This window comes from Ptychodera flava, chromosome 6 (assembly GCF_041260155.1).
Source record: "Ptychodera flava strain L36383 chromosome 6, AS_Pfla_20210202, whole genome shotgun sequence".
Taxonomy (NCBI): Eukaryota; Metazoa; Hemichordata; class Enteropneusta; family Ptychoderidae; genus Ptychodera; species Ptychodera flava.
In genome coordinates, this window is record NC_091933.1 from 43,096,046 (window position 1) to 43,123,023 (window position 26,978).

General features: G+C 40.5%; 1 protein-coding gene across 2 annotated transcripts in view; it reads right to left on the reverse strand.

The window, feature by feature from the left end:
- Positions 1-974: 974 nt before the first annotated feature.
- The window catches only part of LOC139135892 (cysteine-rich with EGF-like domain protein 2), a 30,630-nt gene continuing 4,626 nt past the window's right edge, over positions 975-26,978 (reverse strand). Inside the window, exons 3-13 of one of the 2 annotated variants that reach the window (XM_070703665.1) lie at positions 20,439-20,493; positions 19,742-19,855; positions 19,041-19,149; positions 13,280-13,318; positions 12,681-12,730; positions 12,051-12,177; positions 11,168-11,269; positions 10,175-10,351; positions 5,150-5,284; positions 4,807-4,860; positions 975-1,887 (exon numbers count right to left, since the gene is read on the reverse strand). In XM_070703665.1, coding sequence (XP_070559766.1) covers positions 1,631-1,887; positions 4,807-4,860; positions 5,150-5,284; positions 10,175-10,351; positions 11,168-11,269; positions 12,051-12,177; positions 12,681-12,730; positions 13,280-13,318; positions 19,041-19,149; positions 19,742-19,855; positions 20,439-20,493 — 1,219 coding nt within the window. In that variant the 3' untranslated portion in view covers positions 975-1,630. The remainder of the gene's footprint in view (positions 1,888-4,806; positions 4,861-5,149; positions 5,285-10,174; positions 10,352-11,167; positions 11,270-12,050; positions 12,178-12,680; positions 12,731-13,279; positions 13,319-19,040; positions 19,150-19,741; positions 19,856-20,438; positions 20,494-26,978) is intronic. The other variant, XM_070703666.1, reaches the window with a different exon arrangement.

Genomic DNA, 26,978 nt, shown 5'->3' on the forward strand with positions numbered 1-26,978 from the left:
GCCATATTGGATCGTATCACAAAACAAATTGCCGTGTACAGCTATGACATTTGTCAATAAGCTTGTACCAACTTTGAATAAAATCGGTTGAAACGTGCCTGAGTAATGGCTCTGTACATGAAAAAATCGTAATAAAATGGCCGCCTGGCGGCCATATTGGATTGTATCACAAAACAAATTGACGTGCATATCTATGACATTGGTCAATGTCCTTGTACCAAGTTTGAATAAAATCGGTTGGAACATGCCTGAGTTATGGCTCTGTATATGAAAAAATCGTAATAAAATGGCCGCCTGGCGGCCATATTGGATCGTATCACAAAACAAATTGCCGTGCACAGGTATGACATTTGTCAATAAGCTTGTACCAACTTTGAATAAAATCGGTTGAAACGTGCCTGAGTAATGGCTCTGTACATGAAAAAATCGTAATAAAATGGCCGCCTGGCGGCCATATTGGATCGTATCACAAAACAAATTGCCGTGCACAGCTATGACATTGGTCAATAAGCTTGTACCAACTTTGAATAAAATCGGTTGAAACGTGCCTGAGAAATGGCTCTGTACATGAAAAAATCGTAATAAAATGGCCGCCTGGCGGCCATATTGGATCGTATCACAAAACAAATTGACGTGCATATCTATGACATTGGTCAATGTCCTTGTACCAAGTTTGAATAAAATCGGTTGGAACATGCCTGAGTTATGGCTCTGTACATGAAAAAATCGTAATAAAATGGCCGCCTGGCGGCCATATTGGATCGTATCACAAAACAAATTGACGTGCATCTGTATGACATATGAAGTAATCCTTGTACCAAGTTTGAATGAAATCGCTCCAGGCATCTCAGAGATATCTGCGTGAACGGACGGACGCACGGACGCACGGACGGACGGACGCACGCACGGACATGACCAAACCTATAAGTCCCCCCGGACGGTGTCCGTGGGACTAATAACTACACAAGGGTATATCCATTTTAAGAATTATTTTTTATTTGTTGAAATCCAGATTGATTTCTGAGACCAGAGAGACATTTGCCATTCAGAGCAACGATTGTGACAAACTGTACACAGAGTAGTACCAGAACTACTGGAAAGTGACATGCACAGTTTACTTTGCTGATGGTGTTTAAGTTCCGACTCTTTTCAGAAGCTTTATTTGGCATTAGTTTTACAGTTTTCACAGTGCTGACTTCAACTCTTCACAACAATGATCCACAATGAACATAGAAAATGGTATAATTATAAAATGTCTGTGAAAATATGATAAATTTTCTGATGAAATTAACTTACTTAAAGGCTAGTTGAAGGTGAGATACGAGTGTTTTTTGTGTCTACTGAGCTACGAATACAGAGAAATATTGTAAATGGGTACAAACTGCATCGTCCTTTATAACCTCTGAACCCAATTGCTCATTGGTTTCTATATGTCTGTGGTTTATTATTTATCAGACTGTTGAGATGCCATCCCTGATTGTGGTTTCCATGACTACAGCGCCTTTTACAAAATGAAAGCAAATCAGAAGAAAGGAAACAAAACATAACAATATAAATAATGATAGAAATGTGTCTGCTGTTGGCAAAGAGAACATAACAAGACAAAATAATAAAAGTAAAACAAAACCTGTCATAGCTCTTTATGGCTCTCATCAATATGTGCATTTTGTTGAATATTGTCATTCTGATGGTGATCTTTTTGACTTTCAGAACTGACATTTGGAGTTGCTTCTGAATCAATATTTTTATCATGCAGATTTGCCGTGCCTTCTGCATCACCATCCCTCCCTCCACCATTACTGTCAGACCCTCCATTCTCATTTATTCCATCACTACTGACAACACCCTCCACAACATCATCACCAGCCTTGGTCTCCTCATCGTTGTCTGTTAAAGAGAGATGCACACATCATTACTGTCTATATCTGTGTATTTTAGAAACACAGAATTTGTAGACCAGCTGAGCTCAATGAGTGTTGAATACTATACCACAATGCAATAGCTTTGCTAGATTTACAGTCATCTTCTTTACGGAAAGAGGTATTTTTAAAAGCTCAGTCTTTTGGGATTCAAACTTCACTGGCATCAGGACAACTTGTTCTATGCAGTAAAACTCAAACAATTGGAGTGTAGAAGCTATATTTGATGCAGCTTGTACCCACTTAGAAAGCTCTGCCACACACTGCAACAAAGTATGAATCCTCGTAGGATTGGGTATTTTTCAATATCTGCACTGATCTTAAACAATTTTAACACAATCAGCAAAAACAATCTGTTTCATCATTCAATCTTATTGCATTTTTAATAGAGATGAAGTGAGAGAGAAATGGACTACATGCACAACAAATTAAGAATACTGATTGGTTCCACATAATGTTTCCAAGTGTATTAATGAGATCTCAATGCCTGTGAAATAAATAAAGATTTACACCGATGCATATCCTGCTTCATGCTTTGTTATTATTGCTGTGGCGAAAGCACAATGTGGTATGCAAATTTTTTTATTTCCTCGTTTCCTAAAAAGACATTTGATTCTAGTTCTGTCATAGACAGTAGAAGCGAGTTTCACTTCTACTGTCTATAGTTCTGTAAAAGTTTCTATACTGTGTGTATGTTGCAGGTTTTACTGTCTGGTAGTACCAGTTCTTCTGTAATTCTGATCTAGAAACCTGCACAGGCTTTGCATCTGTATACTGAGTTGTGAGTTGATACATGGCCATCGTGGCAGACAACAGACATGCCTGAGGGATCTCCTACATAAGAAACTGTCAGGAAATGATGTTGGATACAGCTTGCTGGAAACAATGTCACAGAATGACAAATGATCCATATTCATGAAGAAGTTGAAACAGAAAGACTATCACTGCATACACTGATAAAACATTTACATCATTGGAAAATAATTTAATTTACAACTAACATTCAATATAGTTTATCAAACTCTTACGCAGAAGTGAAATTCACAATAAATAGAAAATGTTAGTCTGTCATAAGTGATCATATCTACATTTTGAAAATCTCAAGGTCACCTCCACATAATGAAATCTTTAACTTTGTTTCTAAAGCATGCTGTTAATGTCATTACTCTACCAATGAAAACCTTTTTGGCACCGAAAACTTTGCCAAGGTTTCAAAACAAAAATCTGCCAGAAGAACTGACTTATCATACGGACACAATATTAAAAATTTGACAATCTATAAATACTTGCTACATTCTTAACAGCTAGTACTGCACAAATAACTTAAATTCAAGCAAAACATTACCCTAGTAATTTCTGTGCTATTAGCTTTGCTGCTATGGCTGTGTGTAGGTCAAACCACAGACTATTCTAGAATGAGTGCAGTCTGATTCCGCAAACCTATTCATGCCATCTTACCAGCAGTTCAAAGTTCACAGACAACTTCTACCTTTGCCCCTGCTTTGTTGAGTGCCCGCTTCATTTGTGGTTAACTTGCTACTTGCTAATAATGCTGTGCCATGTGCTGCTTATTACTCACAAAATGAAAGCTTACATTGAAATACCCTGTCACGTTCAGTGTATAATAGATTCTGTTTCTGAACATAGAATTGGTTGTAGTTGAAAATGGCTGGTATATAATAAGTTAGCTGATTCACACAATGCTGCTGATGTGCAACGTGCTTGGAAGACTATATCTGATTGGGCGATTGTCACTATTCACAGCAACTTAGGGAGTCTATAATGTAATGGTAAGATTCAGCCACCCAATTGGATAACACTTTCCGAGACACTGCACATCAGCCCACACAATGCAAGCAGCTTCAAAGATAATTGCAAACATTTTCATAGATTTTCCAAGGAGGTGAAAAGACAGCCACAATAACACCCTGTGACAAATTTTTCCATCTTTTCCCAGTTTCATATTCACTATAAACGATATCACCCATCATACCACAGAGTAGAAGGGGACAGATCACACTGGCAAAGTATTTCTGATATGGAATTTCTTTGTATTGATCATGAATGAAATTGTAATTAGGATCAACTTTTTAATGTTATTGTATAAATACTACTGGATTAAATGTAGCCAAAGAGCAACTTATTTTTATTTGAAGAATAAATTAACTTAAAAACCATAAATACTATGACAGCTCATTGAACTCTGGTGTATCAAAAGTTGATTGTATGTAAGTAAAGTATTTTTCTTTTGTCCACACTTAGGCTCAGTGTAAGTACCCAACCATCTGCCAATGTAAAGGCTGATACCAGAGTACTGAAATTCTTAGGCTTCTATCATTTTAATAACCCTTTCTTTGAATGTACAAATACAACAGGTCACTGACTTTGGGATAAGAAAGACTGATTTAAAAACACAGTTTTCCATTAAAATATCTACAATTTTCATTCCACATTAATGCCCTTAAAAATCCTACTACCATCATCTGACTACGATCTGATACTTTGTTTAAGAAGGAAAGAATATCGCTAATAACGAGTCCTTTTTTATCGGTACACAAACAGCCATGGCACCAATTTACTTGCTTGAGTCAAAAAAGTCGTTTCAAATAATATCTGGATGGTGGAATGGAGGAACTTACAACAAAGGGAAGACCAGTTCAAGAAAACAAGATCACATTATGGGACAGTGCAGACTGAGAGACATACGGTACTGAGGTAAAAATTGAAAACTTGACCAAGATCTGTTAGAGAGGTTTGTCAGACAATCTGTAAATGTATAGGCCACCAAGGACCAATCCAAATATTACAGCTCCAAGTGGATTACCCCTGGCTGTATACATGGAAACCAAAAATACAACTCCGTAGATTACATAGCGCAAAACTTCACCTGTTGTGCTTTCTTCTTCTTCTTCTTGATGTGATAGCTCTTTCATTTGTTTCACTGGAAAGGGGAGAAAGTAATGAACAAAATTTGAAATGATTGAAACCAATAGCCATATTTTGTCAGCATCAAAGCACTTAGGTCATGCATAAGGTAATTTTTCAGTGATAATATACAACTAACTCACTTTCACAAAGATGTTTCAATATTGAAGAAGAAAAAATATTTTGTCCAATAAGAAATGCTCTTCTGTCACAAGCTGTGATTTTTACTTTTTAATTTCATTCGAGATGGTCATATCCATGATGAAGTACAATTCTGAAATGAAGACAAGGAGAATGCAACTTACATATTTCTTCATCGACACACTCTCCTTGGAAGCGTTTATATCCTTCTTTGCAACCACAGTGATAACTGCCCGGATCATTGTAACAAGTCATGTGTCCATCACATTGGATATCTTCCTCTTCACACTCATTGATGTCTGGTGAAGAGCAAAATATTTGTCGTGGAATATTTTTCACCCTAATTATTAGTTCCAGAGACCAGCTCTGGAACTGTTAGTTTTTGCTCACTTTCCTTCTTTCTTTCTTTCTTTCTTTCTTCCTTGCTTTCTTTCTTTCTTTCTTTCTCTATTTCCGGTATTACTATCATAGAACATGCTACACACAAATTTTACCTTAATTACCCAGAATGCATTGCGACACGCTTATGACGTCATCGCTCAACTCAGACGGGTTTTACGGGCATTTCTTGTGTGTTTATTTATTTATTTTTTATTCTGCATTGCTCGACTATCATATTGCGTTCAGCTATTAATAATTCTAGCTTTTTTTCGCTTTGTTTTTTGTTGCTTTTTGATTTTATTTTTCTCTAAATACTCGCCGTACGTGGCGCTATACTGTTTCGCCCGAATGTAACAATGGCGGCACATAAGATGGCTTCGGTCGCATAGAGAGAGAAAATTATAGCTTTCCCTAAATTTACAAGCACGGCTGGGTACATCGTGTACCTAGGCGAGGTGGGTGTGCTCGAAAACGAAGGTCAATGCAAAATTTGGATTCAAAATCGGCTGTTTTGGCGGAGAAACTGCCCGCCGTATTTCTAAGAAGCCACCAGCGGTTTTTCCCGGTTTTTCTATATCAGTCTGCGAGGCCGTTAACACACAGGCCGGTAACACACAGCCGTCACCGCACCGGCGCCGGCATGCGTTGGCTGCACGTTAAAGCAGCTCAACTTTCCAAGATCAAACGGTCAGTATCTCGTGAAAACAGCGACATTGCAATGAAAATTGTTTTAGTCTGTGCTTTTAATCAAATGAAAATGCATGTGGCCTCGGTTTTCAATTTCAACGGCCTAGGTCCGATGTTTCCTCTCGTCTGATCATCGTCTTAAACCACGCACCTTTTTACGGCAACAACTCAGCGCTACCGTCAAGCGATTGACTTTTGCGTAGATCAGCGGAGCGAAAATTATTGCTCTGGCTCGCGAGAATGTCGTCTGATATACATTTCCGTGCGTTGTCGCCCCCGTATGTATCTGTTTCGTTTTTACCGTACATGTAGGCATTTGTGATCTGTGGACTGCCTTGCTTCTAGTTGTATATCATTGTGTTTACTGCTAGCAGCCATAGGTACGTGCTTGAATATTAAAAGCACTCTTTCATTCTGCACCTATCTTTGTCACACATTCTCTTGTTTCTTCCGCTGCTCTGGTCTCTGGAACTTCGCTTTTGCTTGCAAATGCTTTCTAGTTACAAATGAAATTTTGAAGCAGAAGACCAAAAATATTTGGTGATCTGAGAAAAATCTTCCTGCAGTAATGGCAATACCCATAAAAATCCTCATAAGGGTGTTCTGTGACAGAAAATGTTAATGCATTGAATGCAAAAAATTGCAAAAGAGGAGCTGGATTTTTTATTTACTCTGTGCTAGCAACAACAGTGAGGTAATGGTAGAAAATGAAGATTTGACAACTGTGAATGACTTTATATATCCTGAATGAAACAAAAATTCCAGTCTTCAGGATGTAAGGGTTCATGTGTGATGTGAAGCCACCCACAATTAGATTAAATAAAACTAATCACACAATCTCAAGCAGCATTCTCTGTTTTAGTAGGGAGGCCAGCAGGTCGCCCAGGACATGCTGAATTGACACTCAATCACCAGTGACTTAGTCATGTTCAAAATTGAAAAACATCGATAACGGAAAGAAAATTGTGGAAAAAAATACATGAGGCTAAAATTAAAAATGCAGCTATTCTCTCATATGTTTTTTATTTCTTTATATTACTTTTTGAATAAACTGCAAAATTGAGCTAGAAACGGTACCGGGAACGGCGATCTGAAACATGGCAGCACCTAATATTTACATCACTGATTTTGAAACGCATTTTTGAAGGTGAGCCAATCAAAACATCCCTTACATCGAATACTCATTTGAAAGCCCAGATCTCGCTCTTTCTCGCGATATAAGGTTCTTCACCAACATAGGGCAGTGTATATGACCAAATCCGAGACAAAAAATTGAGAGCGATTTTTCCGAGACCTAACCCGACCAACTCTCAGTGAAACGTCCTCTAGTACGCAGTTTATCATTATTTCTTTTGAATTTTGCTAGAAAAATGAGAAATTTTGAACAGCTCACGTATTTATGACGGAGATATTGACCACGCTTCACATAGTCTGGTTCCCTGACCCATTTCCCCGGTAGAGGGCGTGGGGAAATATAGGGTCAGGTACCGGCTAATGTAAAACATGGACGCTATTGGGTTAAAATAAAACAAGCTGTGATTGGATGAAAGTAACACTTGTAACTTTTTCTCATCTTTCTTGGGTTTCGCACTTTCAGGCTCACTTGACACCACCTTTTTGTTTGTACCACAAAGCCGTGGGGGTAGAAAGAAAGACTTTCTACCTCCATGATTTAGCCACTGTGATTTAGCACACCTCTTAATATTTTTAGAACGTCGACATGATGCCTGGCATTTTTCACGAAATTCGGACACCATGCTATCCATCGAAATCAATCGTCGTTCACAGTTCCAACAAAGTTTGCTTTTAATTAGCTGTGATATCGCACCAGTACTTGTGGCGTGTATCGAACGTGCTCGGGTCATTGGGGTCACGCCACAGTTGGCGATGACCTCAATGACCCTAGCGCGTTCAATACACGCAACAAGTATTGCTGCGATACCACAGCCAGCCTTCAGTCACCTCTATTTCCCCGTACTTCTGGATTTATCCTTTCAGTTTATGTTTCCCGTCTCGTGTTCCAATGTTTTTGGTTCGGATACCAGTGTTCGAACATAATTCTGATCCAGTCGAATTTTGACCGGCGTTTTCATGGTAGCAGCCATATTTGTTGCAGCATGTTCTGTCAGGTGACTAACCTCCGCCATCTTGAACAAAATTCTGTTCAAGATGGCTACCCGGTACCTGACCTATATTTCCCTACGCCCTCTACCGGGGAATGGGTCAGGGAACCAGACTACGCTTCACAGTAAGTGAGGCTACCCACAATTCTCCATGAGCCATACACAAGGAGATCACTCATTGAACTGGAGCAAATTTCTTCTGTACACAGAACAGCTCGGTCCATATATCAAAATTCTGGGACCATAGTTTTGATAATCATAATTCTCTAATTTCTCACGGTGAATAATAAGAAGATCAATCCCTTTTGCGCAGAGGAGATAGCAATTTTGTGATTTTGTCGACATAGATTTTTGACAGCCATACACAATATTTTCAAGGAAACTAAGGGAATAAGTTGCATCTGTGTTGGCAAAAGAAAGGGTATTGATTTTTTAAATGTTTGTAACGAAGGAAATTTGCATGTCTGACAGGTGGTATGATGAGACCATCTTAGTTGCTGATAACTTTACCATGACAAGTATGCAATTTTTAGCACTCCAAACATCGACTTCTCATTCAATTTACTCCTGAATTTTAAAGATGATCAATAATTTTGGAGCATAGTTTTAACCAATAATCCTTAAATTAAATTCTAAGTTTCAAATTGTTCAGAAACTGATAAAATTGAAGAAGCCTTTACCAAATAATGTCAAAACTCCACATGGTCCCAGTGGTGATGTTTTGAAAGCCTTTATTTGGATAAAATACTTTTTGTAGGTAGTTTTAATGCAGTAGAGCTATTCAAAAGTGTCATCAGCTCAAAAAGACCTTCAATTTGATATATCACTTATGCCATTTGAGCTTAATATTTTCATTTTGTCATTTCTCGTTAAGTGTCGTTCATCTGTTGCCATGGATAAATCCAATATGGCCACCATTGTAATCGCGTAATTTAGGATACATTTGTGTGTGCCATTGAAATCTATCTCCATGCCAAATTGGTACAAAAAGATGTTTTATTAACAAAGTTACAGCAAATTTACTGTAAATTTCAGCTAAAACTCCTTCATTTTGTCCCATTGTTCCCATTGTTATTATATGTATTGTCTTTCTACAGAAAGAGTAAAAGTGAATGTTTTAAAAAGCTATAAAATTGTAACCGTTCATCCAATTTCGAAAATTAAAAAAATGTTTAGCTTCTCTCATTGAAATCTAAAAAACTACATTAATTAAAATGCAGATTGAACATTTAAAAATTTCAGTTGGCCTCCCTAGTTTTAGTCTGCATCAGTAAGGAGCCTCCAAAACTGGAAACACTTTTCCATTTCAGTAAATTGAAGTTTACCTTTCAAAATTATTCAAATAAATTGTGAAGCAATCAAACAATTATTTGTGATAAGGTAATAGAATATGATAAAACATCATGGGCTGTATGCATCTTTTTCAGCTCTGTTTAGTGTGGCGAAAATATATCTATGGCTGAAAACGCTGTATACTGTATATAAAGATTAATATCACTTTCAGTCTCCATAGAGTTCCTCTCACTATGAAAATGAGGACATCGTTACCTGACCATGACAGACGCAAGGAACAAATTTGTCAACTTGACAATTTGTCAACTTGACACCATAATTCATAAAAATCATGCATTTGAGAAATAGTTTGACAGCTAAAGTCTTTCTTCACAACTGATGTAATTCTCACCTTGGCAACCCAACACAACTGTATGAAACGTTGTTGTCTGAGAATTCGGCTGTACCAGAATATCAGGTGGGGAGAAAATGGGCTGTTCCATAATATCAGGTGGGGAGAAAATGGGCTGTACCATAATATCAGGTGGGGAGACAATGGGCTGTACCATAATATCAGGTGGGGAGACAATGGGCTGTACCATAATATCAGGTGGGGAGACAATGGGCTGTTCCATAACATCAGGTGGGGAGACAATGGGCTGTACCATGATATCAGGTGGGGAGAGAAGAAAGGAACTACCGTGAAACTAAGTTGCATAAACTCACCTTCACATTTGCCCTCCTCCATTTTGTAACCTGTCCTACACTTGATGCATTTGTCTGGTCCATCACCAAGACAGGATTCACATGAATAATCACAATCCTTGCAGCTGTGAGATCCTTCCGAATTGACACAATATTGCTTGGCTTCACACGGATTGTCCTCAGTACACTCATCAATATCTGAACAATCAACAAAACTGAGACTCAAAGATTTGTGTACAATGACACATGAACACAAGTAAGCAGTAAGTGAACCTAAATTGACAGACACAGGTCACAAGGTATTAGCTCTGCAATTTTCATGTCCTGCACATTTATCGCCAACTGATACTCAGATATAGTTGAGAATTCTTATCATCTTATTATTAAACGCTTCATTTTATTGGTGAACTGAAAATCTGTTACACTGTAATGTTTAGGATAAAATTTTGACATGATGACGAATGAACAAATGATGACTGCTGTCCCTTAGCAAATTCTGTCATTTACTGATTCATAATAAACTTCTGTATAGTTCATTTTTGTCTATTCTTCTAAACAAAATAGCATGATTTGTATTTGTGTTTATTTTTATGGTCGTGTGCACCTCAAAAATTGATGGGCTTAAACTTACAGTCAAATTTTCCTCCAGGTAACTTTCAACCATTCTCTTTCAAAATCAAGAATGAAAATTTAGGTCAACATGCAAATTTTAGCATTGTGGAAACAAATTACCTTAGATTTATTGATAATTGAAATTCAAAATGGCTGCCATCCCTGGTGATAACTTTGTGAGGCAAAAATTTTCACTTTTCACAACAATAAGATAGTGAAGAATTTACTTGTTCCACGTGCTTCAAAACGAACCCACTCAAGTGGTAGATCAGAAAGATATTGTAAAACTGAGAGTGTTTGTATATCTGTTCTCAAGGAGCATTCTAACTTTAATTAGTATATTACTAGTATTCTCAATGACTCGGACTCGGAAGATAAAATGACAGCAAATGTTACTTGTACCTTCACAGCCTTCGTCTTCTGATTCTCTCCATCCCTCTTTGCATTCGTCACAGTCCTTCACTGACCCTCCCCAACATGTGTGAGCACATGCTTTGTGACATTCTGCAAGTAAAGCAATAACAACAGCAACTTATGACTATCACAGCATTTCATTAATGTTGTTTATGGTCATCAAATACTGCCATTCATATATATATAGATGTGAATAAGATATTTTATGAAAGAAATGTTACGAAGTTCATAATTTAGAATTTTGATCTAAAAGTAACAAACCTCTGTCTTATTTATAATATATGTTAAAGAAAAATGATTAAACATAGAGTTTTTTTACAGTTATCTCAGTATTGCCATACTCACTGATTGCATAGCAAAACTGCCATGGACTTTTTTCAAACATTTTTCTAAATTCCTTTTCATTAAAAGAAGTTCAATCGTTATCAGATATATTATGTAATCAACAGGGTGTTGCCATTAGTATGGACTTCAATTCATGGGAGTCACACCAGGTTCATGTGTAATTTTGTGACTACGGAGAACCATTGCATTACATCCATATGAAATTTACGAAAAAAAACCCTTTGTCAAAATGAATTTAGAGAGTGAGGATAAAAGGGGCTGGTCAGTACAGTTATGCACTGATTCAGCCTGTGAAGATTCAATGAAGTATCCATGGCAACCTGATTTGTCTGCTGTTCATAGTATTTTTCAGAGTGCCACCTGCTGTTTATTTAATGCATTCAATTTAGCTGGGAGCCTTTTGGTTTGTGTGTTCTCCGTATAATTGTAGAATTTTTCAACTGCTCCATACATAAGCTAATTAGGTATCAGTATGTAATACATGGATGAACACTGGGATCTACAGGCCAGGATATTGTAGACTTACCTAGACAGATAACATGGGTACTATTTTTTACATCTTCAAAATATCCATCTTTGCAGCCATCACATAAGGCACCCTTGTAGCCATCATCACACTTGCACTTTCCAGAACCACCTCGAGTACCTTCTCCCTACACGCATCAGAATAAATGATTACAGAATCTCTAAAGCTGAAGGCTAGGGTGATCAGTAAAAATAGCAAAAGTGCAGTTTTTTGAACTCTAGTGGTGAAATTCATGATGACTGTGATACCCACTAATATCTCTGGCGAGATAATAAAATATAAGGCAGATGAAAATACAATGCTGAGATAATAATTCATATTCAAATACATTTTCCAAGCAAAATTAGAATTCTTCCCTTCCTACTGTATGAATTTTAAGATCTGTCTCACTAAATTTTCACCGTGAATGCACCTTGGGCTATATCAATGACTGGAAACACTAGTTCAGACAGCCAATATTTTGATGTAATATAAACTCAATTAAATAGATTTACAAAATGGTGTAGGTATTATTATCATTATTATTATTATACTTCATTTAAAGAGGGTAATCTGATTTTAATATAGTTATTATAATTTCCATCAGAGCCCTCCAGAAATATACTATAATTAATGTATTAAAGGGCTTACAACACATTTTCCATTGCCCATGCAAGGTCTGTCAATGCCTCCTGGACACTCTGAGTGGGAAATAAAAACAATCACATGAGTAAGTGACAATGTACAAGGGTTCATGGTATGTTCACATGTACAACTGCACACATTTCAACCAAAATAACACTGATGATGACAACAACTTAGTAATGTATGAACAATTCACGCTTGGTATGCTCTATCCCTGAAGTTGGCGAACTTAGAGAGTTTAAAGCGGTGTCATCAATCCACGACTCTAGCATCAGCTCTTTGTTGATGTTGACTGTTTACATGGCGTTAGTCCTTTGGTATCTTTTGAAATTTGTGTCCAGTTCATCAATTTGTTCAGAGATAAAGCTGATAATGAACTTGCCCCTTTAAACACCATTTAAGATGTACTGGGTAATAAATAATTTTTTAAACTTCAGAATACTTTGATCTTCTTCTCTCACCAGCATGCAGGCAAATGGACCACTTGATGCTTCATTAATACATGCAAAGAATTCGTCTGAAATTTCTCCAAGGCTTAGTGAAGTTTTTGTTCCTTTATGATACAAATTTAAAAAAAATTATACATTAATTCTGCCAACACTAACCTTTACATTCTGGGCCGTATGTATTTTTTGGACAGCAAACTGTTAGATAGGACAAAAAAACCATGGAAACATACTTTTAGCATCAGAAGAGAATTTGTATTTGAACTACCTCGCACTTGGTTTTAATCTCAATCATCAATTATGGTACAAGTCACACGCAGTGTATGATTATCCAGAACAAAATGCATGTATTCTATTAAACCTGTCTCAAAAGTTGAAAAGCTGTGAATGTATAAAATTCAATCTGTGAAGTCTTGTGAGAAAAGATGTTCATATAGACATGATGCTCAATGAAAACAGAAATAATGATAAAACATTTGCTGTATGTATTGAACTTTAACCCTTTTCCTGCCAAGTCGGTGAAAATCCGCTTGAAATTCGGTGTAGCTAGAATCTGAGCAGCCACGGCCGTTATCCTGCCAAGGCGGTGGAAATCGGGCTACTTTTTGGTACCCCCTTTCCTGCCTAGTCGACGGAACTACGTGTAGCAAACCCTTGCTCGCGCTAGGGGTCGTTCGAGGACAGGTTTTGGGCGAGGAACGGCGTTTGCTCTCGAAATGGGTTCACAGAGAGTCCAACGACAGGGAAAGGTGCGGAAGCTACCCAGCCAGTCCCCCACCCCGGTGGGGGACTGGTTTTTTTTGGGGGGACGAGTAGCGTACTTGGCAGGTTAGCACGGTGACGTATCCTAGCGGAGTTTGGGCTAACTTGGCTCTGAGGCACTACATAGATTGCGGCCGAAATTGACCGTCTCGGCAACGCTAATCTGTAAGGCAACCGCCTAAGACCGCCTCAGCTGGCGGTGCAATTTTTTGCCAATGGTGCGAGAGAAAATCACGGACTTAGTCCTGATTGACGGGAAGTGCGGACGGATTTGACGGACTCGGCTTGATTAGTCCCTGACATGGAACTGATCCGAACGGACTTGAGCGACATTTGTGAAGGTAACCACCGCTTTTAACCGACTTGTTACCTTCTCGAAAAGACTACCCACTCAGATGTCGGACGTTGTCGGCTGCACTTGGCTCTAGACGTTCAAGCCGTGCAACGAAACACACCGCCTCAGCCTTGCCATTCACGAACATGGCCTCAAAATTTGATACCATTGTTCACCGACTTGGCGGCTGCGGTTAGGTGCGTGAACCGTTGTTCACCGACTTGTTACGCCTATGTTGTCCCTGTGAAGTTCGGCTAACGGCCGAGTCTAACGGGAGTTGGCAGACCTGTGTTTGGTTTATACCGTAGTATGACCGACTCAGGTAGAGGTACCTGTCGGTATATTCCGAGTTTTACGCACTCCGGCGTCAATGACGGGTCGTCATCACCGCTGATGACGTAGACGTGCTGGCCACGTTATTTGAAGGAGCCATGTTTGCCCAACGGACGAGGCCGAGACAGCTGTTGACAATTTTGGCATCCTTCATCTTTGACCGCCTTAGTTGGGTAAGCCGCTCGGCAGGCGACGGTTATGACCTAAACAAGCCGCTGAAGCACTGTTCGTTGCCGTACAAGAACGAGACGGCCAGTCCATTACTGCTTAATGGGCGATCTGTCGGGTTGCTTGTCACCGACTTGGATGACAATACGCCCTGCGCAGGCGTACTTAGAAGGGACATGAGGTTAAAGATACGGGTTTCCCACCCGTACTAAACATGGGCTTGGGCCTGGGTGGCAGGTGCGCATGCCACGTACCCAGCTGGACGGAATGTCAAGTTGAGATGCTAATGACATTGACTATGTTATGCTAAGTGCTCGAGGGATTTGCATTGCAAATGAGTATTATTAGCATATCAAATGGTGCGGACAGGCAATTTACATGACGGGTAGGAATGTCAGCGCCGGTTGGTGGACTGATTGCCGTAGGTCCATTATAATAACAGGTGGCTGCATATATAAACACCCCTGCGTCCAATCATGTCCAGGGCTTTGTTTCCCTGTGGCTTTAAAAGGGTGGGACCTGCTAGTCTGTCGACACTGTTCCAGACATGAGCTTGACGGACCGCAAAAGTTTTCTGAAGGCGAGCAGACGACTGAAGCTCAAAGATGCAGAGTCTCCGGGCGGTAGTGGTAGCGATCGTTGTGATGTCCCTAGTAAACGTTCTAAGAAGTCGGGCAAGAAACGCTCCCGTAAGGCGAAGCTATCTCCGGCTGAAAAACCCAGTGGTAAGCGTAAACGTAAGACTGATCGTTCTGCCGATGAGGATGATGATGGGTCACCGGTTGCCAGTGGTTCTCACCCGGCTGCTCCGGGAGAGACTACTTCACCTGCAGAGACTACATCTGCTCTTGTGGGAGATACTTCACCTGCACAGACTACGTCTGCTGCTGCTAGTGAGACAGTTAGTAACGAGACGGCTGATGCCATTGGTTCTCCCCCGGCTGCTCCGGGAGAGACACCACCTGTTGCGTGCACCATGAGCCCTCATCCTGCGTCAGGAGAGGTTCCTGTGCCCAGTGCGAAAGAGCTTGAGTCCTCGTCATCAGCAGAGGCTGCCCAGCCCGCTCCTGCCATAGTTTCGTGTGCTGCGATGTCCCCGCCGAAAAAGATAGTGCGGAGGGTTCGTTATCAGGATAGCCCATCCTGATTTTGAGCCAGATATGATCCTTGATGCCGCTACGGGCGAGTTCAGGCCCAGACGCCCAGACGACGGTGATATCACCGCTGAGTCCGACTCGGAGGTTGACGAGGATGCGGCAGAGGACGATGACTTTTATGACAGGCAGTATGTAGGTGAGGCAAGCTCTGACGACGATGATGACGTTGCTGCTGTGTTGGCGGAGGACGACACCCCTCCTGTCTGGCGTATGTCGGAGACTACCATGCTAATATATTTGAGGAGACCGATTTTGACCATGAGAGAGGACCGACTTTCACCTTGCCCAGCCACTCCCGTGAGATCGATTACTTTTTAAGTTTATTCCAGCTACACTGATCAGATTGGCAAAGGACGAGACTAATAAATACGCCAAATTCCACCAGCGATATATCGCTAGGAAAATAGATAAATACTGGCGTAACGCTGACTACCGAGAGGTGCAGGCGTTCATTGGCGTCTTAGTCTGTATGGGTATCGACCGTAAATCATCAGTGGAGGATTATTGGTCTAGCGATCCATTTCTGAGAAACCAGGGTATTTCTACTGTGATTACCCGCAGTCGCTTTCAGCAGCTTATGCGATACTTTCATCTGGCAGACCCAGAGAACGATCCACGTCGTGATCCTGATGAGGCACGCCGCCGACGTCGGTGTCAGGAGGATCCCCTTTATAAAATCAATCCATGGATGGAGCCCATAGTTGACAGGTGCGTAAATAATTATAAGATGGGTAGAGAGATCTCCATCGACGAGGGCATGGTGCGATTTAAGGGCCGTTCTAAATTTAAGCAGAGATTACCGCATATGATATGGCAGCTGTGCGACTCCAGCACTGCATACATCTCTAACTTTGCACCGTACCTAGGTGTGAAATTTCGGGATCGGACTGATGGGAGACGGCAGGAGCGAGGTGTGGTGAAAAGAATTACGATGGAGCTGGTCCAGCCATTTTGTGGATATAATCACAGCCTATTTTGTGATAGCCTGTTTAGCACGGTCGTTACTGCTAGAGAGCTGATGGAGACCGGGATCTACATGGTCGGGAGTTTTAACCGCCGTAATCGTCGCACCATGCCCCCTCAATTAATTCCGCCGGGTAAGAGGAAGCGCCTTCCTCTGTCTGTTGGGGATATGAAAGCCACGACCAGAACGGACTCTCGTCTTAACATCACTGCTTATCAGGATAGTAACGCTCAGGTGCTGATCTTGAATACGGTCTATCCACCCTTGGAGTGCGTGCCAGTGGGGGAGGGAGACGAGCAGCGACAAGTGCCTCTGTCGCTGTATAATTATCGCCGGTACATGGGAGGTGTCGACCGAGCCAACCAGAAGCGCAAGTACTTTCACACTGGGCGCAAGAATCACAGATGGTGGACATATCTGGCATGTTACCTGATTGATGTTGCCCTGGTAAATGCATATATATGCTTCAAGCATGTACACCCTGATAGTAAGCTGACCCATAAGATGTTTCATCTGCGTGTCGGGAAACAACTCATTGGCGGTTATTGTGGGCGATCGCAGCCCAGTGTGAGAGAGGTCGAGGCCACCGTTTCTCTTGCCTCGTACATAAATCCACAAAATCAGCCGATGCACGTTGTCAGCCGTTTGGAGGGGCGGCAGAAATGCTGTAAAGTATGCAGCAGAGAGGGTAAGACCACTGCGAGCGGACGACTGTCTGAGACGTCCAAAGGATGTAGTCTGTGCGGGGTCATCTTCACGAGGGCGAGTGTTTTGCGGCTTTTCATCATCGCATGATGCTACGAGGTAAGAGGAGCAGTTGGCGTGCAGACCTCTACTCACACAGCCCCGACGACACCCATCAGCAAGAGAACCCGACGTAAATAACGGACAGGGGACAGCTTCGCCTAACAGTGGCTTGACTGTATTCTTAACACGGACCATGATCACATTTTGAGCACGGTTGTGCCGTTTGTTTGTGCTTTACGATCCCGCTGATTGTAAATTGAAACACGGATTATTTTGTACAATCCCCCGATTGTAATCTTTGTAACACGGACCATGCACTCGGACGTCGAGACAGACTCTGAGATTTATTATTCAGCATAATGTAAATTATTCCCGAATAAAATACTATCTATGGATCGCATATTTTCGTTTGTTTTGTTTAGACGGATTATTTTGTACAATTCCCCCTATTATAATTTTTGTAACACGGATCTGCCACCCCGATTGTAATTTTTGAAACACGGACCATGCACTCAGGACGTCGAGACAGACTCCGAGATTTATTGTTCGGCATAATGTAAATTATTCCCGAATAAAATACTATCTATGATCGCATATTTTCGTTTGTTTTGTTTTACCCCCACTTTCGTTTTTGGCAGATCCGTAAGGACGCTATAGTAATGGATGAACGTGCGTTGTATCACGTGGGAGGGGCACAGCCCAACGGAGGCTGTGCTCGTGCGACGTAGACGTTGTACCAACCATCTGTCGTTTGGGTTAGTGCATAGAGCAGTTGCACTGTCCAGAGCTAAGGTGGTACAAAACTGCACCTTAGTAACAACTGCACAACTAACCTGTTAGGAAACGGTAACACTAACGAGCTAAGTGTGCACTGAACTGGCCAAACTACGTACACGCCTTCCTTCAATGGCGAAGCTATGTCGTTGACACTACGTCAAAGCAGACTGCACTGTGCGACTCTTCCAAGTCGTTCAAAGTACGTGGCCAAGTGACACAACCCAGGGGGAACAGGACAGGTTTGAGGGTGCTGCCGCACCCATAGCACTAACCCCTGGGTCTTCTACTAACCCACGAGCGAGGTGATGTTTCCCCGGTGTGGACGTGCGTGACGGCGAACGAGCTTTACTTCCGCAAAAGTAAGCTAGAAAAGGGCATAAAAGTGCACGTCCCCCGGGGCAAACAACGCCCAAGACCTCGTTATTTTCTCGACACAACCTCATCAGCGGTTGCCCCTCTATACGGGCATGCAAAAATTTTTGAAGTCTAACACGTATATGGTCGGTAATCGTACCCCGAAAATGCGGTATTTTCCCGCCAAATGCCTGGCAGGAAAGCGTGCAGGAGAGCCTATCTTCTGTAGACACGGAAAAGGGGGCCGGTTTTGACCGACTTGGCAGGATAACGGACAGGGGCGCTCGGCAGGAAAAGGGTTAAAGACAAAGTATCGCTGCGTACCTTTGATTTCATCTATACAGAACCATTGGTGTAAATCTTCATTTTCTTCTCTGTGTTCCATCCACCAGCTTTCCAACAACTCCTCATGCTCTTCAAACATCTTGTGACACTGTGTAACAGACAATTACGAGATGTGAAGGATATCACCATGGTTACAGTGATCAGCCCATTCCTCTGTATGGGGATATCAACTTAAGCTCTACAATCTATCACCTGTATGAGTGTAATTGTGGTTAAATTTTATTAAGACTAATTTTAGAATAATAATAGACAGATAAAATCTTTATTATTGTAGACATGGTCATAACAGCTATGGTATTGACAAAATATGAAAACATTTTGAAATATGCCTGTCGTTTTTAACAGTCTATCAAAATCCTATGAATTTACCAGTATTAAAACTTTATATTGAGATCATTATTGACATTATATGACAGTGGTATTATTCTAACATCAATTAGTAAATACAACGGACAGACTTCCATTTTTGAATTCCCTTGCAGAGTATCAATGGTGGACACCAATCTGCAAAAACATTGGAGCCATTCTGTCATTTCATCTACCTCAACTTCATGGGCAGACAGTGAAATGAGCATGACATTATGGCTATACCTTGAACCTAGGGCCCATCCCTGTACACCCCATGCAAATCACCATTACTTTTCATGCTTGCACTGAGCGGCAGATGATCCGCAACTTACCATGTAATCAACAACAGGTAAATTTCCAAACCCAGGATCACCAAACTGAGGTTCAATACCATGACCCTCTTTATCAACATTGATTTTTGCAAGTCCAGGTGGTATGTCATCATTCTATAAATTGAAATTCTGGGTTATTTTATCAAATCTTAAGTGAGACGATTTTTGACCTTGTTCACAGGGAAATTAATTTTCATAGAAAATTCCAGTCCCTACCACTGAATGTTTTGATTTATCTAAAAACACATTTTAAAATGTTTTAAAAATTAAAAAGTGTATTGACATTTTTTTAATAAATTGTAATACTTTCATAATTGCTGTGTTGACACTGGCTTATACTTTTACATAATCTCTACTAAAAGAAGAGGGGGCATATTCTGAGTCAGTAAGTAGTTCTGAAAAGCTGCATATTCTAGTTTCATAACATTTTCCTGGAAGATGAGTACATACCACACACTGTTTAGTATCATGCATTGCTGTTTGCAATGTTAAAAGATATGAAACCTTCAACTTCTAGCAAAAACTACAGAAATCATCTGAAAATATTATTGCTCTAAAATTATCACGTATATTATGGTAAAAAGACAAGAAAAAGTACTGTATAATGTAGGTGACTAGAAACAGAAATTAAAAATGTTGTGGATCAATAAAATAATGCATAATTGTATTTTGGTTGAAAAATTATTCCAATACTCACCTCATGTTTTGATTTTTCACAAACTGTTTCACTTATTTCAACAAATCTTGTTTCACTGCAAAAATTAAAACATCATTACTTAATACTGCTGTCAGATTGATTTTATTTCTTGGTAAAATTTCAAAGAAACAGCTACAAATGTTTGTGCACAGTCTCTGAACCATACAGCCATTTTTCCTTGTTTCTAATGTCCATTGACATCAGAAGAACCAACCTGGTAGTTGTGGAAAACAACAAGGGTTAATTCATCATTGTGCTTGAAAGAGACATATAAGGGGCGGCGTCAAAAGTTCGATGTCGGATAAAAAACTTAATCCTTTTAGTTTGGGAGTGGGGGGGTTTTGACCCCAAAAAGTTTCTATCCGACAAATCGATTTAAGGTGAAAATTGCCGGGGGAATAGATATTTTGAAAAATATACAGCAGAAATGTGCACTTTCGTGTTGAAGCCAGCAGACGAAGGTTTTTGTACGACGATCCCTGCCCTGGTTAGCGCAAACAATGCAGGCTGGCCTCTGTTGCGCGCGGAATTTATGTTTTGCTACATTTCTTGTGCACGTGTCGACATTTTACACGGTCGATCGCCATGCGATCTGACCAGTTTCGGGGACTGCACATGCGCGTAACGTCACTGTAGTGTCCTGAGAACAGGCCGGAGTGGTGCATGAGGTAGGCGCAGGGAGAGTTGGTGAGTTTTTTGCATATTTCTGGCGAAGTTCTCCGTACACAATGTATAAAAACCCTTCGAATGATTTCCAAAAACTTACTAACAAGCTTTGGGACATAAACATCAAACAACAAAAGGAAAATCACGTGCAGATGTTCAAGAGAGTGCGAGTCGTCTGTGGAGGACGAAATACAGAGAGGATCGAAAATCGTTACAAAATTTCTTATCTCATGACGTCACGAGAAAACAGCAATCGCTCAGTATTTACGGTAAAACCAAAATGTTTTACTCCTGACGCCAAAATGAATCAGCGAACACGAATCCTGCATCGCAGCTTCAATTTTTGATGAAAAAATCTCCCAAATACCCTCGAATTTGAAAGTACCAAACTCATCCGGCACTCGATGTGATGCTGGGAGAAAGGACGCCTTCCTCAGTGAAAGTAGGATGGCACTCACACGTGACTTTTTGTTCGAGCTTCGTCTGGACCCTTCTCAAATTTTGACACCAGATGTTGTTAATTCTACCTCGTTCATGTTTCCTCTGTTTGACATAGCGGCATCGTATTTTCTGTACATGGATACTTTATTCGAATATATCCAGCTTTTTCCAAGGCGGAAAAACCAAACTAACGTAACACATAATGAGCTGTCAATTAATCAAGCATTATCTGAACTGAAAAACCAGTTTCGGTAATTGGCCAAATTAAAGACAAATGCCGTTTTGAAGGGTATATTAGAGACAGCTGTCAAAAAGGCATCGCTTGTAAAAATCATGATCATCGAATTTGAACGTTTGAAAACTGTTATAAATGACCAATTATCTAGGATTAGGGTACAAATCAGTCAAAAGAGAGCAAGCATTGATCCGTTGCCCAGATATGACAACTTTCATATCCACTGTACAAATGACAATACTTTGTCATGGGATGAAGCTTTCAGCAACTTGATAACGCAACAATCAGACCGCTTTCCCGGATGTTTCACTTTTCTGATATGATTTCGTGTGGCAAAACAATAATGGAAACCAATGCTGTGTCAATTGACAACCTGCTTGAGTACCACTTACAAAAAACCAGCAGTCATATGCAATTAAACGCACCCTGAGTAAAAATCTGATGGAATGGCTACCTGTCATGGTTATTCAAAGGGAACTTGTATGGTAGTTGTTAATATTCATGAGCTGTATCTGAATGAAAGCTTTTTTGAGGAGGTTATTATTTGGATTTGACAAGAGATTTGCAACAAGTTGTCCCTGAAAAATCTATTGCACCTGAGAAACCACGCATTAAATCAGGACCAAAGCCTGGGACAGGTGGAAGACCGGCAAAACATGTCAAGTTTCCAATCATTGTTTCAGAGAGTATTCGATTTCTGAAATTGCATGGATTTGCAGCCCATAGTAGACGGCGAAATAACACTGCAACTGCATTGGGCACTTCTATTCCTGAATTGCGACATCATCTATTGACTAACATTCCTGGCCTTAAGGAGAGTAAGATAAGCTTGTCTAGTGTAAGATGTCTTATGGTCCCACCAAATAGATCATCAAATAGCTCATTATATTATAAGGGCCTCGTAGATGCAAAGGTACCTGGAAAGTGTAACACAGCTACCCATACAGAACACACTGATTTGCATTTCAGAGAAGTCAGATTGCAATGGCTTGTGAAACTGCTGAATACTTTGATGCGGAATGCTTAAAATTCTCCTGTGATGATAAGAATAAAGTCAATGTGGGAACCTTAGCTGTAAGCAGGTATCATCAAATAAGTAGGTTTTTTTTAAAGGATGATAGCCCGAATTATTATGACCATGATTTTCCATATGCCAATAGCAAAATTATTCCTTCGGGATACCTCTTGACTAAATCAAAACAAACTAGTGCAACAAAACAATACCGATCACGCAGTTTAGAAAGAGAAAGCACCCAGAGAGAATAAGTAGGAGGAGGTCAAGGTCAGTTGAATTGACTGGTAAAGGGCAACAAAGGTTTACAAATTCTAATTTTGTTGTTGACAAACTTGGGCGAATGCATGTCAAAGTAAACCGGAGTGGACCACTGTTTGTAGTAAATCGAGCAGGATGCTTTCATTCATCCAATGCAATGACTCATGCAAATGATCTGCATTTCATACTTGGAGACCCAAACGTTCGTAGGGGCAAAAGTGCTTTGATAAATCTAACCGACGGTGGGCCAGACTGGTCTGCTAAGTCTCAGTTTACTCTTATGTATCAAGGACGTCTGTGGCGGGATCTTGACTTTGATTACTTAGCCATAATAAACCATGCACCGGGACACAGTGCTGAGAATCCGATTGAACACAAATGGTCTCCTCTGTCAAAAATGTTGGTGTCTGTGACACTGCCAAATACGTTGCCGGGAGAAAATACAACTCCAACTCAACAGACAAATCTATCCATGCAGGAAAGACGGAAAAGCAGGCTGAAGTCTTTGACGGGGCAATCAAAATGTTGAATAATTTTTGGAGAAGGGAGCATGACGGTTTCCCTATAACGCCAATCCCTGTTCCTTGTATGAAAGCCAACATGCCATATAATGATCATGAAGATGTTGAAAAACTGTTCAAAAAGGGAATCCGTGAAATACTTACGACTCCAGCCTTAGAAACCTCCGGCAAGAGTATGTCTTTTTGGTAAAACATTGTGTACGGAGAACTTATATGCTGGAATTTGTCAAGTGCAATGACCCATCTTGCTCTCACTGTTCTTGTAAACCAATCCGTGCTAAAAATCTCATAAGCTACATAAAGCAGACAGGTATGTGAGAGGTCTGAAATCGGCAGTCTGCGCCCCTAAACTGCGTCTAGCGCATTCAATTTGCGCTATCAATCTGCGCTCCTATTCTGCGCTATCAAACTGCGCTCCCATTCTGCGCTATCGATCTGCGCCCCCATTCTGCGCTATCTATGGAATGTTGTAAGTTTAGTTTTGTAGCTGCGACATTTACGAAACTAACGCGATATAAATCCGTGGCACTTTGCCACAGATTGATAAAGCTGCCAGCCAGATCGTAGGACATATCAGTGTCGAAATATATTTGTATTTACTTGTAACTTTATAGCTGTCGGTTGCCTCCCACCATCATGCCATTGCCAACACTTTGCAACACTATTTTTCATAATATTAGGAAAGTTTTCAGTATTTTCGTAATGTATTTTTAAAAACTTCGACGTATGTCAGGATTGTCAGGACGACTGGTTATGAGTAACGTAAGATCGAATTTATTTCCGGTACAATCACGACATACATACATTCTGTGGACAGTGGATCCGACACAAAAAGATATGTGAAGTAGTAAAAATTAAATGATTTTCTTTCTCGTATAAGGACGTCGGGAAGTGATCAAGTAGTTGAAAGCTCAAAGTCAAGTTCTGACTAAAATTATGTTAGTATCCCCATGGTTAGACGTTGCTGCTAGTCGACGGCGACTATTTCCCCGAGTCCAACAATGCACAGCAGAGTGAGTGGCAGGGCTGGCGACGCAACCCTGCAACATGGAATGGCACAAGTGGATACAAAATTATGTTTACGTTAGCATCACAATTTTTTACTTCTTTTCTGACGATTTCTTTGTCGATACTGAGAATTTCTGTTCATGTTCTCAGAAACGTTTGAACCCGACAGATCATACATGTTCGCGACTTCCGTGATGATTGACAAGTCTACGTCCATGACGTCAAGCCAGTGCCGACGCCGTGGGTGACTTGTCGATGACGTAAGACTGACGAGGTGTGAAGTAGGGTGTACGTACTCGGTTTCAAATCTTCAAAAGTATCACTTGAAGTTGATCTTTTTGTGAAAGGAATCTTCTCATATTGTGTTCATTTTAATGTTTCGACATTTGGATATTCTTTGAATTCTACTCACTACATGATATGTTGATAAACTAGTACACTGTTGTTTGTGTCGGAATGAGCAAGTGAATTGAGCAGTTTTTACATCGTCTTTGATTTTCCGACATTTTCAAAAACTAGCCATGTAAGGGAGAGAATAAAGCTTACAACCAGAACATCAAGGAAATCAACTACAAGGGAATCCAGTGTTACTCATATCAGTAAATTACATCATGTTTGTTTCTTGGAAGGTTATGACACATAGATGCACGTCCATGCAGCGGCAATTTTATGAGAGCAGCAACCGTTCATTATTTCATTGTTCAAACTAAATCTCCAAGGACATACAGTTCAAATTTTGTGAGTAATAAAACTTCCCTACGCATCTATCAGTACATTTTACATGAACTTATTTTTGTTAGAAAGTAAAATCGTGAAAAAACTGCAAACAAATCGCAGTTCACAAGGCTTTAGGAGAGGTTACATATGCAATTTTCGACATGGGGCGAATAGTCCCAGAGCTGAATAGCCCACGAGGGACTGTGATCACCGTGACGTTTTCAGCAATATAGTTATTAGAAACATTAGAAACATAGTGGTAGAGCCAGTGGCCACCCCCGGCAGCCACAACTCTGTAATCTCGCCTCTTGCTAGCATTTTGGGGGTGGTCACGGCACTCTGTGGAATATAGACTTTTGACTAGTAGTAATAAAGTTACCACTACTTGGCCAAACACCGTGGTGCATGCATGTATTTATTTCTATACCGGAGACGGCAATATTTAAAACCGCAACCACATCTTTGCTAAACCTGGTTTAAATCCAATTTTCGAACGTTTAACTAGTAGATTAACTGTATACTGTTGTCTCAACAGTTACAATTTGGTTACCAGAGTTCATAGTCAAGATGAAAATGTCGAACCTTGTGTAAAAAAGTCTATCCGATCGAGACCTGAGCGCTGTCGTTGCGCGATCGCGTTGGACATTCACTTGTTCTTGACTTACGTCTCGCGCGGCAATTTATGCATGTTCTTTGTGAAAAATGATTGTCAAGTTCATGTCAGCGCCAACATCTGTGCACGGTCCCTCAACAAATTTGTGGAGGGACCGTGATCTGTGCAAACGGGACGTCGGTTGTAGTTTTCCTACCTCAAGATGAACACATCTAACTCTTGACAACATAAAATGTTTGTTGTATTTTCTTTTAATTAATAGCTTTTGCACCGCGCTGCAAACCTGTCGCCCTTTGTTACGACGGGAGAGATTGACTCGTGTTATTTTTTCAAACTTTATTTATATGTGTTCTTGTACCGATTTTAGCTGATAGTTTGCCATTTTACATGTAGTAATATTTCAGGAATTTCCCGGTACGATGTGACCCAACACTTTTCCCCAAAAGAAAGTCCTGCAGTTTTCGTTTTGTTTTGGAGAGAATGTATAGTAGGACCGGATTATCGAGCAACGAAAATCGTGGCATGTTGGTCGAGATCAAGCGTCGCAAGCGTCTTGTAAGCGTCTGAAAGTACATTTTCAGGTCACTTGAACTGGTTTACTTCCTTCCTTCCGGTATATAGGGCCACCCCCCCCCCCCTCCGCGCTCAGATCTATATCCGTCAGCCAAGCGTACGTACAGGATCTACCGATGTACGGTCGATTTTAAGTTGGAATATAGTTAAATTTAGTTCGAACTTATTTTAAATTCTCAGTCAGAACAGTAAGCTCATTCAAAAAGGCTTGGCTAGAATAACATTTGAACGAGATCGTGCGCTACTTCATTACTGAATAGATGACCGAATATGTTGAATAAAATACGCGTGTCATCTTCCCTGAGTACGGGGACAGTTGATGAAGCCGTGTCGGTGTGAATAATGCATATTGCATGGAAAGTTTTCGTATTTTCATCGACCGATCATCCTTTAACGGCTAGTTTTATGCACATATTTGCACTTCAATGAAAACCACTAACTGTGGGCCACAGTTCAGCATGACAACACGTACGTCCTAGCTGTTCAGTGTACT